The sequence below is a fragment of the Ruditapes philippinarum genome, unplaced genomic scaffold (genome assembly GCF_026571515.1).
Source record: "Ruditapes philippinarum isolate M1 unplaced genomic scaffold, ASM2657151v2 ctg295_1_1_1_1, whole genome shotgun sequence".
In the NCBI taxonomy this organism is placed as follows: Eukaryota; Metazoa; Mollusca; class Bivalvia; order Venerida; family Veneridae; genus Ruditapes; species Ruditapes philippinarum.
This window is the reverse complement of record NW_026867200.1, coordinates 185,604-206,737: the sequence shown is the minus strand read 5'-3', so window position 1 is coordinate 206,737 and position 21,134 is coordinate 185,604. Positions and strand designations below refer to the sequence as shown.

Here is a 21,134-nt window from a genome sequence, read left to right as displayed (position 1 = left end):
CCTAAAATCTTATTAACATTAGTGCTTACTCGCATAATTCCATTCTGGGACTAATCAACAGTACTGTAACAGCTGACATGGGGTACAAATAGTGCATGGTCGCGACGCTAGTGTGACAATAACCATGCTTCACGCTATGAAATGCTTCACACTATGAAATGCTTTACACTATGAACAGAAAATAACACATCTCTCTTGTAAACCACGCCTTAACAAAGAGGAGCATGTTTTTGCAGGCCATTTAGTCTCTTCAATGACTTATTACAATGAGTCAATTGTCGGTTGTCCAGCTCCACTGGTAAAGGAAGAAATTAAGTGCCTTCCTACATTATGCATCCGAACCACATACATGTATCTTCCCTCAAGTAGCAGTCAATAATTCTCATATTTTAAAATTTAAATGTCCCCAAGCGAGATTCAAACTCATAACATCGAGTGGCAAGTGTTTTGAAGTCAGCAATAACTTTAACCACCCAGCCACGGAAGACTGTTAATGGAGATGCAGCCACCGTAATATTTAAGTTACAGGGCTTAATTACCAAACAAAATAATCACAATTTATTCCGCACAGGAAACAGATGCTTCCGACGAACGAAAACTGTCTTTCCTGCCGACCTACCTACTCCATACAGAAATAATAACAAGAAAACACCTGTTAAATTATGAAATAACAATTTATTTATGCCTTAAAATATGACAAGAGTACTCAGTGTACATTGTATTTATAGAATAAAAAGCTTATAGCCTACATGTATACATATATACTAGAACAATGATCAGATCTGGGACAATCATAAAATACAGAAAATGCCATCAGACAGTTATAAAATATCAAAGTGAAAATGACATTATTTCAATATAATAATACTATTTCATTTCTTAAAATATTTAGTGTTTAAAATCCAAAATGCAAGTTATTAAGCAAATGTTTGACTGTATGAAAATGAATTTACTGGATTTAGCTAAAAGCAGGTCATTAAGTACGTGTATCAACTTCGCAGAGAGGCTTAATATAGTAATAGGAAATGAATCTGATGTCACTTCTAAACGTGTTACGTAAACAGGAAGTGAACCTGTCCTAAAAATGTTTGCAAAACGATATCAATGAATATTCCATGATAGCGCAGTAAATATAAAATTTTTCCATGTTTACTCTAACATTGTTGTTACTTTTTTGGTATTTTAAAATATATTAATTAATGTTACATATACATATCTATTCAATTTAAATACTAAACCATATGACATTAAATTGTTGCCTCAATCAAATTAATTTGATCTTCAAGTTCATAATGCTATGACTGTGATACTTTAAATGACATTTGATTCTTAAAATGATATAAAAAATGTGACAAAACTTGCATTGAGTACACATGAACACATAATGTATTTACTACACATGAACACATGTGTTTACTACAACGTGAATTATATAAACATTCCTCATACTACAGTTTCAAAATGGTTCAATTACTTGTCAGGAAAAAATTAAAAATTTTATAATATAAAAGCAGAAACATTTGCTGAAAATATTGCAATTAATCGACATAAATTAGAACAGACAATAGAAAAGTCAACAAAACAATCATTTAACTTGTCAAATTGTATGTATTCTCTTATTTGAAAGATAACATGCCAAGTTATATGTATTTGCTTTTTCAAGTTATATGTATAACATGTCAAGTTATATGTATTTGCTTTTTTAAGATAACCTGTCAAGTTATATGTTTTCTCTTCTGAAAGATAACATGTTAAGTTATATGTATTTGCTTTTTTAAAGACATGTCAAGTTATATGTATTTGCTGTTTAAAGATAACATGTCAAGTTATATGTATTCACTTTTTAAAGATAACATGTCAAGTTATATGCATTCACTTATTTTAAAGATAACATGTCAAGTTATATGTATTCAATTATTTTTAAGATAACAAGCAAAGTTATATGTATTCACTTATGAAAGATAACTTGTCAGGTTATATGTAACTTGAATCATCTTATATAAATAGTTGTAATCCATATATGATTGGCAACAAATAGAAGAGAAAGTTGATGAAAATGAAAACAAGAGATGTCAACAATAAGAACAGTGCAACAATATCACTTAAAATAAGGCAAGTACGCATTAAAGAGGTATTAAATAGTTTATACATTAATATAATTAAATTTTTACAAACTTATAAAATCATTCTGTTGCCTATGAAGAAAATTTGTAAGTTTCAATAAAATTTCATTTGTTTAAGACTTCAATAATTCTAATTATGATAAATAATTTTGCAGATAATGATTTTTCCTAGTAAATGCCATAATTCAATAAATTATAACAAAAACAAAGCATACAAAAGTCGAACTCAGAAATTAATCATGTATTTTAATTCATGGCAATCAACGGTTGACAAGGTAATATACAGTTGCATTTCATCAAACTATTTTTTGCTATTGCAGTATTGAAATTCACTGTTCAGATCAGGGTGTAAAACCCGTAACTAATATACCAGAAAGTAAAACATTTCTTTATATGGAAAATTCTACAAACTTGATGAAAAAAGAAATTACACAAAAGAAAAAACACAAAAGTGTAAAAATTAAAGAAAAGCTAGAGAAAAGCATAGGAAATGACATATAGGAGAAAAGTAAGAAATGAATTAAGCTTGAATCAGAGGGCCTGAAGATTTCTTGGACTTAACCCAAAGTTAAAGGTTTTGTATCTAATTATATACATAAAAATGGCATTTTGCTTAGCAAATAACAGAACAAAAAATGAAAAAAATTGGCAAGATTTAAAACATAAAATAAAAACATAAACAAAGAAAGTTCACAACCAGGCTTATAATCAATAACACATAGCCACTAATATGCACAAAGTCACAAGCTCTGTGTTCTTCTTTAAAAGCACGTTTTGCATGATTTTGTGACAAAGAAAACAACAACAACAACATGATGTAGAAAGGGACATGTATACATTATATAAGCATTCAATACCTATGTGCGCTGTCAATTTGTAACAATAATATAAGACCGATATAGCTGTATATAGATGTTATAGGGAACTCGACAAATGTTGGTTTTTTCCAAGCTAATCCATGGGTACAAAAAAACTTTTACCGTTATAACGCCATGGTGCATAACAAAAAACAATAGATAAGTCAACCTGTTGCACATATTTTCACAGTTGTAATTCTAAAAGTTTATTTGCACCCCCTGATTACCTTGAAAAACCTAAATAAAATAATCTTAATTCAATTCCATAGAATGTCTTTTCTAGATAAAAAGATAAATGCGGCAAACACAAGTAATAAAAATATCTGCAACAACAAAAGATAGGGTGGGTGGGCTAGTTAACATATAACAATTCAATCCCTTTTTTTCCAAAACAGATCTCGAAAAAAATTATTACTAACCTTGCATTTTCATGTAATACCTTTTTCACATGCTATTATAAATCCATTTTGGAACATTGTCTATAATTTACCAGCATAACATTCAAATTCAAAACTGTATTTGTACCAGTATAGCTACATCTCAGATCTCTTAGTTTAAACATATTTTATTTCAAACATTTTCACACAAACAATTATTACATATCTCTTGATATCTAATCAAATAATCAAGATTATTAACCTTTAACCTCCCTCAATTTGTAAAATGTATTTGCCCTTTTCTGAATTTGGAACAGTCCATTATAATTAAAGGGATAGCAACATCAAAATGCAAAAAAATATTGCTACCAAAAGTAAGAGCCTCATGCCAGACAGCATGTTTGTGCAGGCCGACTTGACTCTATACTGGTGGCATAGGCTACTCCCTTTTCCGTTCCTAGAGGTCAAAGGTTAAGAAGGTTGTCATGGTAACACTCAGATCCTTGAATATACATGTATGGTATGAGATTCACAGAGAAGCTAACTACCCCTTTTTAATAAGCAGTCTAGGTATACATAATATGACATAAGGGATACTTTTTAAAAAGAAGTGTTGCCAAAAAAATTGTTTTGAGAATAATCTTTTGCCAAGGTTGGCATGTATATTTTTCCAGTTCAGAACTCAAATCAGATGTTATTAAAGTCAGACCATGTTTTAAATAACCTGTTCTTGACAAAAATTTACAGCTGCTGCTAATTTGAAGTGTTAAGAAAATTTGTTCACATTTTTCTTTTATCTGTATAGTTATTATTAAATATTTTTTTATTTTATTTTAGACCATCTTCCAACTGACAATAATTCATATAAATATAGTTTTTTCCCTGTTATCTACAGAGATATTTCAGTCCTATTCAGTCCATTACTTATAACTAAGACCATTCATTTACATGGTAATTGACCTAGTACTAGTGTATTAACATAAACTTTCCTACCAAAAATTTGCTAAACATCACAGCTGCAACTCTAACCTCCCTAAATATATTAAACAAAATCCCCTTGAAAACCCCAGATAACCCCTCCCCCTACCCCCATCCCTTCAAATGCAACCAACTTCCCTGAAACCCATAAAAAGAGAATGATCTATATTATTTGATAAAACAGGTATTCCATGAGTTTCAAAAAATGAAGAAACAAAAAGAAACAACGCACAAACAAAACAGCAAAGACATTAACAAATTAACTGACAAACATTTTTATACATGTATAGGTAGGTAGCACAATTAGCTGACAACAAGATTATGGGGTTCCGACAACAAAACTAAAGCCATTGTCAGAAAAAAACAGATATATATAAAACCATAGTTTTGCGGTAAAAACCCCCAAGTGAGAAGGGGTGCGAATATTTACAATAAAATATAAACTATTTACAAAATATAAATCACTTACAGTCTCTAACAAAATATTATAAATAACAAATATACATAAATTTACAAAAAAGAAAAAAAAAACAAGAGAAAAAAATCTCCTTTAAAAATCTTCATATCTATATTTAAATTTTTCAATTTTTAATTTGCAATAAAAAAAAAGGAATTTTGTATAATTATAATAATAATACATAAATATTTTGATCATATTAATTATACTTTTGAGTAAAGTGCTGTTTGACTAAAAAATTGCGCAATTCAAAATAATTACATTGCATCTGCACCAGTTACTATATTAAACATTACGATTTTGTTAATCTAAAAATAGCTGTTTGGTTCCATGGGAAGTAACTCTTATTTTCTTTATGCAGAGTTATCTTTCCACTAAAAAAAACTGTGACAACACAGCAATGAGATTCTAAACATGAAAATGTTTTTTGTGTACATTTAGAAAAATTTTATAATGTAGAAGAACAACATGGACACTATTGTGCTTTATTGAAAATATAACTATTGTAAGAATATCCGTGGTATTAAAATCACCAAATTCAGTCACATATTAAAAAAAAAATATTTTTTTTTTAAATTTCAATTTTCGCTTTGCAATATTTCCTATAAAATAAATATTATGCATATGTTTTTTGTGTGTTTTCAGCCACCCTGACACAGTTTATGTATGTTATATGGTGACTTTCGGGCTAGACTCCAAGAAAAATTATCGAACAAACCGAGGATATCATCATGTATTATCTCACACAGGTTCGAGCCCCTGTGTAGAACCTGAATACATTGCCAAGGTAGCAGGATATCTTCCTGACATGGAAGAATTGAATGTCCCTGGAACGGATTCCAACCTAGAACCCTGAGGGGGAAGTAATGTATAGTCTGAGACTTAAACAAAATGACCACTGAGGTTAAACATCATTCTGGAGTAGACAATCGCAAAATGTTAAAACAAGATTTGTTCTCTTTTTTATTCAATATGCAGCTTTGTATCTATGCATCACATGATCAAATATATGCATCACATGATCAAATCTATGCATCACATGATCAAATCTTTGCATCACATGATCAAATCTATGCATCACATGATCAAATCTATGCATCACATGATCAAATCTTTGCATCACATGATCAAATCTATGCATCACATGATCAAATTTATGCATCACATGATCAAATCTTTGCATCACATGATCAAATCTATGCATCACATGATCAAATTTATGCATCACATGATCAATCTTTGCATCACATGATCAAATCTTTGCATCACATGATCAAATCTATGCATCAAATGGTTATCATACAGTCTAGAACCAATTTAGGGATTTTAATCCATAACTTGAATTTGGAAAATACATGGACTTAAAATCTTCAACTCCCATTTATGTATGTTATACAGATGGGTAAGTACTAAGTTATCAATGACTATAATTTACATGTACACACATGTATGTGATGATATTTTCTCCTTTAGCATACAAAGCTCCATATTAACTTTTCAGTGGAAATAGCACCTATACAGTAAAACTAAAATGCCCAAAAAACTGAAGTGACTGAACATATGACATTAAGGATTCCAATGAACATAAAAGAATCCAATGAACATTGGATATCCAATGAATATTGAGGAATCCAATGAAAATTTACGAATCCAATGAATATAGGATATCCAATGAACATTGTGGAATCCAATGAAAATTGAGGAATCCAATGAATATTGAGGAATCCAATGAACATTGAGGAATCCAATGAACATTGAGGAATCCAATGAACATTAAGGAATCCAATGAACATTTAGGAATCCAATGAAAATTGAGGAATCCAGTGAAAACTAAGGAATCCAATGAACACTGAGGAAGCCAATGAACATTTAGGAATCTAATAAACATTATATGACAACTGAACATAACATACTGGCAACAAAATCCTGACTTACAAAACATAGACTAAAATAAGCTGTTTCAATTTTGAGATCCTTATAAAAAGGAACAATCTAATGTAGGAAGAACTATGTCTCTGATCTTGCATAATTGCAAAATTATTCTCAGATGAAAATGCAGACTGATTAGCCGAAAGCAATTAAATGAAGTACAATAATGTGAACCAGTCACTTAAATTACCAACAAGGACTTTTAAATACCCAAAACATTCTGGAAAATATATACAATAGGTTCATTAACAACAGAATAATGTCAATAATCCTAACTGGTGATGCACATTTATGCAGTTGTTTTACGAAGCACATAGTCCGCACTAAAATTGCCTGTCTTTCCTGGTTATAAATACCAACTGCACAGTCAATACACAAGTTCTTTATCTTCTGAATACAAAATCTTACTCTGAAAAAAAAAAAATCACAATTTTTTTTTTTTAAACACCATCTCTTTCAAAGAGTGTATAAACTTGCCATTCTCTGTTGCACATTTTCACAAAATAGAAAAAGAGAGTCAAATTTCTCTCCGAATGTTATGCCGTCGACTCCTTTAGATTGTCAAAGTACGCAAGGAGTTGATCGTAATTCATACCCATTGCCTCATAGTCCCATTGTGGGACACCGCCACATTCCGACACCGTTTCTTCCGGCACGCCACCCATCGCACCCTCTTCTGTTAACGGGTTTGTCGTAATTCTTATACTACATTCTGACCCTTTGTACGTGGAAACCACACTATTTCTGTTGCTATTTGAAGGATTTGAGGAAATGCCACTAGTTGAAGCTTGACTACTACCACTACTACTGTTACTTCCGACACTTAACGGTCTCGTGGAATTCACGTTACCATTAAAGTCTTCTTCCGGCATCAGTGTTCGAGAAGAGCGAGTATAAACAGAATTTCTCTCTAAAGTTGCACGTCCGATCCAAACCCAGTCATTTGCATTCTTTATTGCTTCGGTACTTCCGGCTTTCATCGGTTTCTGTTTTCGCTTGTATCGGACAAAGAACACCACACAATTTACCATAAACACGGTCATTGCAACACAGAACACTGCGAGGAGTACGTACATTCCGATCTCTAGTGGAGTAAGACCATCTTGTAGGGTTTTAGTACGTAACGGTTCTTGCTTAGCTTCGGAATCCCCTTTGGCATAGTCGGCAATATCGTCATTGATCGCTAACACGTGTAAGCCCTCTTCGTCCCGGTTTTTCAACTTGTTTGATGCAAATTTGGAATCTCTTGTTGGTTTTTCATCAGCGTCAGAGTTTATTGTATAGACCGGAGCTTTTGGATACGAGCCCTCCCATCTATCGCTGGCGCGGTTCGTATCGTAATGTGCATCCATCTGGTATCTGTTATCATCATAAACCTTACGCTCTTGCGAAAAATCTACGTTGATAAACATGGAAGTGGTGATTAACGGTCGAGTTTTCTTCCGTTCACAGGGTTCTGATAGTCTTAATATTACAGTAAGCAATTCCCCTCCACCCTCACCTGAAAATATATCAATAATGCCATATTCCATTACCATGATTCAGTATATTGATTTTTGCTGATAGACTTTCAAAGACATAAATTCAGTTACCTTAAAGGAGGTCAAAATGTCTAAAAACATAAAATTTGAAATTCTTACAAAGATCAAGTAAAGAACATCTTATGGTGAAATCTGCAAAGGATGATAATGAAATATACTAAAGAAAGAAATTGAATGCCAATTTTTTGTGCAATTCTGAGCAAAGTGTGCAACACTTTTCAGTTTTAAGTCATTTTGGACAATAAAAATTATCATTCTGGAAAAATGTGGCGAGAGAATGACCTGATAATTTGCACACAAGATATTAGTCCAGACCTACATCAAATGGATCACAAAATATTTTGAGTCCCTTCATGCCAAAAAACCTCAGCGGAGTCCCTTTAAAGGTCAAAGAACAGGAAACTTAAACCATCAAAAACATATGCTAATATCAGCTGACAGCCTGACATATAACTCAATTAGTAAAATTACATTATACATATAATAAAATTTTAAATTTAAAAATTATACAGTTTAATAATTATATACAATGGACTATTGGAACTGACAATAGTTGTAAATTAAAGGGGGTTTAAAATAAAATAAAATATCTAAAATTAAGAAGCCAACAGTAAGGATCAGTCAAACTGCACAGAGCTGACATTTTACAGGTGGCCATTAGCATCCAACTAGAAATGTGTTCATAGGACATGTATATCACAACATTCTGCTGCTTTGTCCGACTACAAAGAGACAGTGTAACAACAAAGAACAGCTGGACAGACAATCAAGGTTAAATCTATATGCCCTCCTGCCCCCCTTTAAAGAGTGGGCATTAAATGATTATCAAAATTTAAATCTCATAATTATATACCATTTGCTACAACATGAGGTTGGTAAGGCGGAGTTACTCCAACAGCCACGCCCACAATATTATGATCAGCAGCTATAACTTGTAGAAAGTAGTCCTCCGGTGCAATTTTTCGTAGAGGTACTGTTGTCATATCAGAAAAGACTACTTCAACATCTACAATACCTTCCTGTAAAAATAAATATTAAATTTGCTATCAAGCTTTAAGTTATTTGTTCTTTTTCATTTTTATTTGAAAGCTTTTTTTACTGAGAAAATATTTCAAATCAGTATTAATAAATTGAGGCAAATTAACATAACTCTCTAAGTGTGCTGAGAGACCTAGCTCTATAGTATAGGTCATACAGTGACTTTTTAGCTTTTGGAAGACTGGGAGACCTCTGGTGCCACTCCATAAATTATTTCAGGCATAAATGGGACCTGAGTAGAACCATGAATGTTCCTTCAGCTAGCTGGATGGCTTCCTCACATGAAAATATCCAAAGTCCCTGTCAGGATTCGAACCAACAACAGTACTGGGCAAGTCGTTTAAAGTCAACAACCTTAACCACTTGGCCATAGACGCCCTTAATGATCGGACTTTACCAGGTGCCGAGTAACCTGGCTATGTACTGCATAGAGTATTGTCAGAATGTAAAAGTATAAGTGTGCAGAAAGACCTGGCAATAAACTTATGGCAAAGACCCGTTATCACATTAACATTCATAGATAAAACTTTACTTACATGATTTTTACCAAGGAATTGACCATCAATGACGGCTTTAGCCACCAGAGCGCCCTCTGTGTCACGACTTGGCTCAACAAACATGGTCATACCCGTGACAAGTTTTAAATTCAGCTGTTTGATGGACACCTTGTCATGTGATACACAGATCTCTCTCATTGCCAGAACATGACCGTTCCTTGGTGATAAAAGCTGAAATAATATTTATTATTTAATCAAGTAATAATAACAATTTTTCTGATATCATTTCGGGAGTACAAAATGATTTATAATTATGATATCTAAATTGTGTCATTAGGCTTTTAGGCTTCAAAAATGTACTTCAAGATTAAAATGTAAACATTAATATTATAACTTGCAGTAACAAAATTTACTCTTACTTAATGCTTATCAATGATAGATATTCATTGTAAAATTTATAATTTGTAAAGATATGTAATTAAAACTATTATCTCTCACTGCATATTACAAAGTAAATATTTTTCACCAAAAAGCAAATATATTTTTCTGCTGTCCTTGATAACAACTTATTTGTTTGTTTTATGTCAATATTAAAACATTTTCGGTAATATCATGACTATCTACCTATTCGGCTTTTCTGGATTACTAACAAATAATTACCAATTTTTCTTTTCCAATACAATCTCTATTAAGCTTGGTGGCTTTCATTACAATAAAAATTAATTAAAACTTTTGCAATGACCATGTAAACAGACAATAATTATAATCATCCTAACTGCCCAATGAATATCAATGTTACAGTACTATAATTCATAAATATAAAATCTGTTTAATAATTTCTACATCTCACCTGTATCTCCGTACATCCCTCATCCACACCTTTGATAACATTGTCTGCAAGCTTGGCTATACGGGTATCAGACATACGTAGTCGACCCTTCACAAGATCGGTGATCTTAAGGTATGTGCCCGGACCCATAAAGAAGTCGGTGGATTTCGGTGTTTGGATGTAAAACCTAGCATATACCTCCATGAGAGATTGTTGCCGTAGTAACTCGCACTTCCTTCCCTTTGAAGAATCTCCCTTGTCCAGGTAGGATTTGACAAAGGGGTCACTTGCCCTTTTTGTCCTGAAGAGAAATTATTGCATTTTATAAATTATTATTCGAATTTCCTTGAATTCAAAAAGAAAGTATAGAAAAATATTATGACATTCAAAAATTTAAGATAATACTGTTACATCAAAATGGATTAGGATGAAATAAGGCAATGGTTTAAATACTGTTCCAGAAAATATGAAAGTTTAGACTTTTAAATTTTGCACATGTTTTAAATTTTGAATTATCATGTCTGTTTGTTTTTCACAATGATTCAAATATATTTAGCTATATCTCTGTGGTAGGTCTATAAATCAGCTTTTCTGAGAAACTAATCAATTTCTCTGCAAGTGACTGACAACGAATCCCACTTTATTAAGTATTGTCTCCTTTTTTTTGGATTGGATTCAAAGTTACACTGACGCAATGATAGCCTTATGGCGACTTCCCAGCTTTACTGGTGAAGAAAGACCTTGAGAGCCCATCTGCACATTATTTCAGGCATGAACGGGGCACCTGAGTAGAACCACAGACATGCTATTAACTAGCTGGAAAGTTTCCTAACATCAAAGAGTTCAAAGTCACTGTGGTGAGGGACTTAAAGTCAACTACCTTAACCACTTGGCCCCTGGCTTGTCTTATGTTCACTATAAAATTACCATGCAAACAAAGCTGCTCATAAATGAAATTCCGTAAATGAAACAATCATGCTAAATGCCAATAAAATACCTTTTCAGATCATGTCCTGGCACCCTCCAATTTTTTACTCGACTAAGTTTCGTGTCAGACAGCTGTATATCAAGTCGTTCTTCTGGCACCCAGACAGTGACATCAATAAATGCCGTTGTCTGTCCGTTCTTGGCAATAATAGTGACATTGTGAGAACCCCGGCTCTCAGCACCATCAACAAACACTGATGTACAGTCACTGGCCACCTGTGTATCAAATATCAATTCATCTTTCAAGAAACAGCAATATGTGCATTTAGGTAAGTTCGTTTAAACATGCAGAAAATACATTCTGAATATGAATATAAATTATTATACAATACACCTCGTATTCCTTTGTCAAGTTTGTACATTCTGAAAAGCTTACATATTTCTACTTTATAAAGCAAGGGACATAACTCATGTTACTTGGATAAGTAGTCCAATAGAATTACAACTCCAACAAGGAGTTTTAACCACATTTTAATAAAAAAAAATATCGTGTTGTTTATTCTCCTCCAAATATTAACATACATGTGAACTCTCCCACTTTTAGCGGGAGACTCCCACTTTCTGCAGCCATATTTTCGAAGATTTTTCTTAATATAAGGAGTATTTTCACAAATTAAAGATATCTCTCTCTTTAGATGTCAAAACTTTCTTTATTTATTGCACCTTTTTTTTGGAAGAAAAATCTCCCACTTGATCATCGAAAAAAGTTCACATGTATGTATTAACATTTTGAATGACCACCATGCTTATAACAGGACCACATTCCTGTTATAGAAAATATTTTCTACTTTTCTCTAAAGTGAAAATATTTATATGATATCAAGTTATCATAGTGATAAAATACCTTGAGAACATCAACTTCTACCGAGTGACATTTCGTATCCTTGGTAACGTCTGTCAGTTTGTCTGTGTCATCTATGGCATAAATCTGTAATGGATAAACTTGTTCCCAGCCTGTCAGTATGGCAGCATTCACGATCTCTGTAACCTGCAAGTATATATGAGTTTCATGTTAAAATTATGATATAACTTTTCTATAGCACGTTCTCTTGAGAGACGACTTTCGTGGCCAAGTGCATAAGGTTCACAACAGGGCTGTAAAATTTCATTTTGACTTGTCCATTTTTATCTGGAACATTTCTTAACTTGTCCGAATGATATTCATATTGTAAATTCTTAAATTTTCACATGTCCATATAGGCTGTGGGACAACCTGGGCAATGCTGTCGATTGATTTTGCCGCCCCTGTGGTTGCTTACTTCGTACCACTTGCTTCTCACTGACCAATGGATTCAAATCCCATCAGAGAAATTATTATAATAATTTTTTCTTTTTTTCATGTGAGGAACCTATCAAACCAGCCCACAGTCTGTTTCTGGTTCCAGTAAGATACTGCTCATGTCTGAAATAATGCGTGGAGGGACATCTGAGGTCTTCCCAGGATAGTTGAAATATGAACATGTCCGAGAGCAACTTAAAACCCAGCAGATGTATTTGTTTAACTTAATTGAAGTTGTATAAAATTGGCATTATAATAATTATGCAATGTATAGAAACAAAGACTTGAGGACAAAAAATACTAAATTAACGTATCTTTTACAAGACTTCAATATTGAATATTAAGCTATTTTAAACTTTCTCCTCAGGAATAGATGACATAATCAACAAATATAGCTCATGAAGTCAGCAACCAATTAAGTAAGCAATTTAAAGGGAGAGAACCTTTACTACTTATAAAACACGCAATACAACAATTTGTCTCCCTTTCCCTATGGGAGAATATTTATTATTATGATGATGATAATGATGATGATAATGATGATAAAGATGAAGATGATAATAAAGATGATGATGATGGAGACTGATGACTGATAAAGGATAGAATAGTTTTACTAAGGAAAATGAACCCAAAAAAGGTCTAAGACTTTAAGGATTTCTATTATTAACTAATCTTTCCATGTTTACAAACAAAATCATGTAAATCAAATACAAAATGTATCAAATTTAGGAACCAACATAAAACTGTTATAACTTGGTGAAACTCAGAGTTACAGCACTGTTGCATTGAGTCTACAAATATATAAACTAATATCATATTATAACAAATGTTGTGTACAAAAAACAATTATAAAGAAATAGCTTTGATAATGACAGTTGTATTAAGCCACCCACATCAATTGCGCAAAAAGTGATAAAATTTCTCATTTCTTTTTTAAAGTATCATTATGTGTACTGCATTGAGCAAAAGGTATGACAAATATCTGAAAATATTAAGATATCAAAAATAATAACATAAAATCTATGTAATAAATTCTTTTCCGCAACATTGAGTGACACATCATTATGAGCAGACTCTAAGGCCAGAGTGTTCAAATAGTTGATAAGTGTCAGGTATGGCAAAATTATTTTGAAGTTTTCTTAGCCATCACTTAATGTACAAAGTTAAACCTTAAACTTACTTGCGGTAGCTGATTCATCTACCCATGCAAACAGTGCAAGGCCAAGATCAATCGGCAGATTCATGCCACCTGATCATGGTCTGCACCGTTTGCTATTCAGTCATGAATTATTTTGAAATTCTTCCAGGTTTAAAGATAGGAGCATTGCTTGCAAAACCTAGTTCAACACCAGTACTATGACATTGAACCCCGTACCAGTACCTATTGCAATGCCTCCTCAAAATCTAAGTCAATGAAAGATTCAACATCAATTGTGGGTTTCGAACCCAAAATACTGAGGGGCAAGTATTTTTAAAGTTAAACACCCTGTAACAAATTTTCAAAATCCAAGAAATAATGGTGTATAAGAAAACTCATTCATAAGAAGTTTTAGGGTTTTAAGCAACAAAATATTTACGAGCTCAGTATTGTACTACTAGAGCATCGTAACTTCGCCATTTTGTACAGTTAGCCTAAAACGTGACAATATTACAATGAAGCAAAAAGGAACGTTAAACGAATCAAAAGAGAATTTCATGGTATTTACATGAATGTTAAATGCAGCGGAACTCACGGTGGCCATATCATGTCAAAGGAGATCGAGCTATTAAACGGACAATAAAATCTATAAACTGACAGTCATTAAATCTAAACTGAACAATACAACTTTTCTAAAATGTATAGGCTTGGCGAAAAACAATATGATTCAGAAGAATGTAAAATCTATGTTCCTTTAGAGTTTGATCGTCATCCCAAAACATTGCGGCACGTCCATAATGTATTTTATTACAGAAACCCAAGTAATGATTTGTTTGTTCTTTATAACACACACAGTATTTGTCACTATCATCTTCTTCTATATAAAGAAAATTAAATCTATAACAACATGACGATATCTTTGTTTACGATACTAAAATGAAAGGAAAAAATTTTGTTGCGATAGTCCAGACAAATAAAAATAAAGGTTGCTATATTTATGATCTTACTTAAAATATAACTAATTTAAGCATACAAATTGTGATATAAATGAAAAACAGTAGGTGCGGTCAAGTTCAAGGGATCACAAGTATATTTCTTCATATAACAGCAGTACTCAAGTTACCTCCAGGAAATTGTCTCAAGAGTAATTGAAATACAATATTGAGTCAGCCATCAAGTTTCTCCCACACAATTGCAAGAGACAAATGAAATTGCTTTAACCTTTGGCCTTCTGGCAGCTACAAAATCTCCCCTGACGATGCTGCCAGTGCAGACCAAAATCAGCCGACACTTTTGCGCCATCTTATCATGGTCTGCACTGTTCACTATTTTAGTCAGTTCATTTTTTAAAAATTTTCAGAATAAATTATGATGATTCCGAATGTTCAATTTCAGATATATAGGATGGTAAGGGTTTATTTAAATTGCAGTTTATGATCAGCAATTTTCACACATGTACAGACATTACATTGATCAACAGGAGGTATATTCTGATAATGATTAAATGAAATCTTTCTTGTCTGTCTTTTATAATCCCTGAGGAAGGTAAAGGAACCTACATGACTTATGAACAGAACACTCATTTCAAAAGCCTTGCAGAGTATTAGTTTCCTCTAGGAACCTTTCAAAATAATGTGAAAAAGAACTTGTATAGTAAAATTTGACATCTTTTTTCACACCTATTGCAGGACTCCTTTAGGTAACTAGCTATATATTCAGCTTAAGTTTACAGAAGGCTACTGGCTCTACTCCATCGCCATTTTGTGCCTTGGATAAGAAATACTAAATAATTCACAGAAGGAGCACTTGAGCTCCAACACCATCACCAAAGTTGAAAAGTTGCCAATGTGAAACATAAGGTCATTTAACAAAACCTTAGACGAGTTGGTGGGAATTTACTAATTTTTGGGTAAAATTGTTGTAAACCCAAAGCCATGCATGCTTTCTGTAAACTTATTCTTTTGTATACTTGTGTCACATGAGAGAGTGATGTCATTATGTAAGAAAATACAATGTACCAATATGCTAGCATTGCTTGCATTGAAATGTTCATCAGGATCAGAAATCTTTGAAAACCATGATATAAATCCATATTTATCACCATCTTTAATAATTGTAATATTATCAATCATGTTCGCCATCAACGGAGCCAAAAACAAAACAATTTAACTTTAAACATGAAGCTTCTTTTGCTTTATCGTGGAGTAAATTTCATCAGAAATCTTTCTTTTATGGACATTATCATTCCCCATACACTATTAACCGAATTACGTCTGTTTGGAATAGCTGTTTCTTAAAATTTCGGTAAATATGCAAATGTGATCCGACATATTCAATAGGAAGCTCAGCTCAGACATGCCATCTACAAAATCACTCTTTACATATACAATCATCTCCGAGTCTGGGGTATTTTTATCTTGTTATGTTCTTGGGGAAATTAATAATTGGTGGCAGCTATTCACGTGGTCTTTTAGACATACACACACTATTCTTTTATAGCTTCGGCATTTATTTGGGATACCAGTTTGATTCAGCATTTGGAAGTCGATTCCAGTTTGTTCTTGTTTTTTATAAACCAACAGACTAAATGCCACTTTTTTTTATTGCAATATAGAATCAATTGAATCAGTAACAAAACAAAATTGTGTATGATTAAAGACAGGATGCCTTCAATTTTGTTTTTTCACTGAAAAAAATCAGCTGATACCAAGTTTAATGAAACTTGCCAATGGAAAGTTCATAACCTTATCTCCTACAAATTAAAAATTAATAGATTTCCCAAGATCTTCCCAAACTCAATCAAGGACACTCGGAATTTCAAGCTTCACAATTTTAGGGAGGGTTATTAAGTCATATTAAAATGTCATTTTCAAATGGGAAAACATATCTTCATATTAAAATGTCATTTTCATATGGAAAACTCATCTTTGTTAGTGACAAATCCATTAAAACATATTCAATCTGCTGAACATTTTATGTAGATTGTGTGCAGACAGGGGACATTGAATTCTTTCATGTGCGGAAACTAACCAGTTATAACTAAGGGAAGGTGGGCGGATCTTACTTACTCAGGTACCCACTTGTGCCTGAAAAATAGAGCACAGAGGGGCACCAAAACCCGTCCTCCAACAGTTATTAAAACTAGAAAGTTGCCATATGACCTTTACAGTATCAGTGCTCTTATATTATATTTCACTTAATATTTTACACTATTTGAAATGCAAAATGATCAGCCTTTAGCCCCTTGTAAATTAAAGGCAGGTAAACCTGCACATCTATGCAGTGTGACCATGCAGGCTCCAGTAATACTGACGGCTGACCAACTTCAAAGTTTCATCTTGATATCCTTATATTAATAATAATTATGGACCGATCCAAAAATGGAAGCTTCATTCAGCAGGTTAAGGTCATGTAAAGGGGAGAGGTGGCCTAGTGGTTAAAGTGTCTGCCTCTCAACCCAGAGATCATGGGTTCAAGCCCTAACCTGGTCACGACCATGTATCTTCATATGACACCAGTACTGGTTGGTTCCAGGAAGCGGACTCAAAAGTAATATTAAATATAAGTTCCAAGAACTCGTTTCGCAATCAAGCTTACATAAATATGTTTAAACATTGTTTTGCAATCGAGCTTAAATAAATATGTTTAAACCATGTAAAAATGAACTAACTTGTAAGGGGTTGTGGCCGTGTCAAGTGAATTTTTTGTATATTTTTATAATGCACTTAATGATATTTCCATAAATCATCCCAGCACCTCATGACAATTGATTTAATGTAAGTTTTAAGTTTGAAAGATATTAAATTAAGCTTGTTTTAAACATGATCTTCAATTAAGAAAAAATATCACTATTTTTCCCTTAACAATTGACCTTTAAACATTTTTCTTGACATTTTGCACAAAAAAAAAAAATAATAAAAAAAAATGAGTTTTTAATTTATTGTTTACAAAGTTAACAGTCTCCATCTAATTGTCAATATTGATTAAAATTTTAGATGTAGATTTTTTTAGTGTTTTTTCATAAAGTAACAATGTCCGAAAAAAAAATCATGATTTACTTTAATTCTAATCTAAATTATATCACATATGTAGATATATTTACACTTCAAACCCATAATATAGAGAATTTATACAGAAATTCATGCTGGGACTTAACAAAAATGCCATTTTAGCGTGATTTCAGTACATTAAAGATCACTTTAATATTTTTTTGTCATTAATTTGCCTGAGTATCCATTTAAGCCTAATGACAGTTACAGAATTTACTCATGTAAGTAGTGCAGACAAAAATCAACAATTATTGGCATGGCCGAGTGGTTAACACGTCGCCTAATAATCTAATGATTGCTGACCGTGTGGGTTCAAACTCTGGCAGGCCCCGGCACGCCGTTGTTTCCTTGAGCAAAAAACTTTACATCCATTACTTAGTACTGGTTGGTTCCAGGAACAGATTCAAGAGAGTTTCAATAAAGCTTATAGCTTCCAACACAATCAAACTAAATTAATAATTAAGCCAACTGAGCCTTCAAATATATTTTAGATAACATTAAATTGACATTTACCCCAGGTTTAACAACTTACTATAAATACAATCTGGTCTTACAAAACTGGAGACAACAAAATTTAAGCTCACTGAATTATTTCATATTAAAACTAATACAAAGTCAATTTTCTATCTATTTTCATGCATGATTACTAAATTTTTCACATCTGCAGAACACATCCCTGACAAATATCATCTTTAAACAGATCAAGACATTATTCCATGCCTAAGAAAAACTCATTTACGCACATTAAGTTCATAGAATGCTTGTGGAATCCATTTACAGGAACTATTAATGATTTACTTATTCAGTCATAAAACACCATTCAAGCTCTATAGGGATTCTTTGATGTCTTCAAGCATACAAAATGTTTCCAAAAGATCAAAATAGCTACACACATTTAATCATTTTAAGACATGACGAAATACTTTAATTTTTTTAATAATATTTCTGGTTTTAAATTCTTAAAAATTGAATTGCTTTCTTAATAGAGAATGTATAATTCTTATATAAATATGATATTAATAATATTTAGGTTTTTAAGGCAATTTTTCAATTAACCCTTTGTGAAACTTGTGATATAATAAAAGACCTGTCAAAGATATCAGTCTGTAAACAGTGGCAAAAAACGGCATGCTTTAAGTAATAGTCCAAAATATCAGTCAACAAGGCCTGTCCTTAAAACATCTGTGCAGGCTGGCCTGACATAAATAAATGATAAAAGATGTCAGATCACTGTTAAAATTTATTCTTTTTTTTTTGTAATCACAAAATCCTTAATAATTCAGTAACAATTGTAAGTTGATGGACAAAAGTCCATTATGCAATACCTGAACATGGTATATATGATTGAAATAAATATAAATAATTCAAACGACATAAATCAACGACAGTTCAAATTTTACAAGCCGAGGTTATCATTAAAGTTATGTATTTTAGACTTGAAACGTTACTGATGTGTTCATAGGCGTAATTGAAACTTAGATCAAACGATACGGACAACCAAAGTACACCTCAAGCATGGTAATTACGAAACTTGTATTTAACAGCGTACTTCAAATCAACAGTACGAAATACCTTCATCTAAATCTGTTGGCAAGCATGCCCTTTTTTTGAAACTCGCCTAGACAAATAGGGAAGAAAGCAAGACACTGATAATTTACTGTATTTGCTTTTTTAAGCCTGTACAAAGTATTTTTATTGGGCAATACGTCTGTTACTGTAACCAGCGGGACAATTTATTGTAGCTTGCGTCTTCACACTGAGTTATATAATTTACTACGGCACTTCATGACAACTGACGTTTTTTTAATTATATGGTAAACCAATGAAATATGGACACTTGTATCAATGACAATATATATGTTATATATATATCAAGCTTCCAGTTTCTACTTTTGATGGAAAAAAACATTTTCATCCCCTACTGTGATATATATAATTATATACCTTTAAAGAGTCCAGCTCTGAATACTTTTTTATACATATCCTAAATTTGTAACTTGGGACTACTTTTTCAAATTTTCAGCCATAAAAGAATCCACCTCGCACTACTTTCTTAGATATAATTTTTTATTCATACCCTGAACATATAACTTGGACTACTTTTTTCAAATTTTCAGCTATAAAAAAGATCCAGTCTGGACTTAACTTTCTTACATATATTTTTATTCATACCCTCAACATATACTTGGACTTAGTACTTTTTTTTCAAATTTTCAGACTACAGTTTTTTAAGTTCATTATTCATTTTACTTCCACATTTTTTTTCGTTTCCCACTTTAACTAACATAACTTTGCTATTTCTATCCCAATTTTTTTTTAACATTTACAATTCCGTATTCTGCTTTGCTTGGAGAAAATCCTGAGTTTTCTAGTTATCAATATATCAACGGGCTGAAACATTTTATACATTTTAACGCATTTTTCTTTTTAGTCTCGCAAATATATACTTCTACAGATAGCCATTTTTCAGATGTTAAACACGGTGCACTTACAACGAACTTCCTCGCAGGATCTCTCGTATTTGCATAAACCGTCAAACCTGCCAGACAGTTTCCATTGATCATATATCTCAGTAACCGCACACAACGCCTTATATGGTAAAATTTCTGAGCCAGATTTTTGTTTTTTTCAACAAGTGAATTTGCCTGTCTTTGAAAATAGCTGACTGGCTGTATAATTATATAATAAAATATGACCATGACAACATCTATATACTTTATGCGCTTTATCTATATACTTTATGGAAGAAAATTGAAAAGACCCTGACAATTACTCAAAAGCTCTTATATTTGATGTCCAGTTAACTTGAGTTTCCAAAAAGTTACTAAATGGCCTATTACATGAATCTTAATAATATGTTGCGTGTGTGCAAGTCAATTTTCTTAAAGATGTTATTTAATTTCTTTTTATTATGAATAATTTATAATGGAGGTTTAAATTTTCGAGTGTACAAGATAAGATAGTGAGTAGTAAAAGTAAAAGTATGATCTCATGACTTTTCTTACTAAGAATCAAGTCATCATCTTTCAGTAAGTCACTTTTCTTAAATATGACT

At 32.3% G+C, this 21,134-nt stretch overlaps 1 protein-coding gene across 1 annotated transcript in view; it reads right to left on the bottom strand.

The window, feature by feature from the left end:
• Positions 1 to 655: 655 nt before the first annotated feature.
• Positions 656 to 21,134, bottom strand: part of LOC132735264 (transmembrane protein 132E-like) — a 50,699-nt gene continuing 30,220 nt past the window's right edge. Inside the window, exons 5-10 of the mRNA XM_060722202.1 lie at positions 12,458 to 12,601; positions 11,624 to 11,829; positions 10,648 to 10,927; positions 9,837 to 10,028; positions 9,116 to 9,281; positions 656 to 8,222 (exon numbers count right to left, since the gene is read on the bottom strand). Coding sequence (XP_060578185.1) covers positions 7,258 to 8,222; positions 9,116 to 9,281; positions 9,837 to 10,028; positions 10,648 to 10,927; positions 11,624 to 11,829; positions 12,458 to 12,601 — 1,953 coding nt within the window. The 3' untranslated portion in view covers positions 656 to 7,257. The remainder of the gene's footprint in view (positions 8,223 to 9,115; positions 9,282 to 9,836; positions 10,029 to 10,647; positions 10,928 to 11,623; positions 11,830 to 12,457; positions 12,602 to 21,134) is intronic.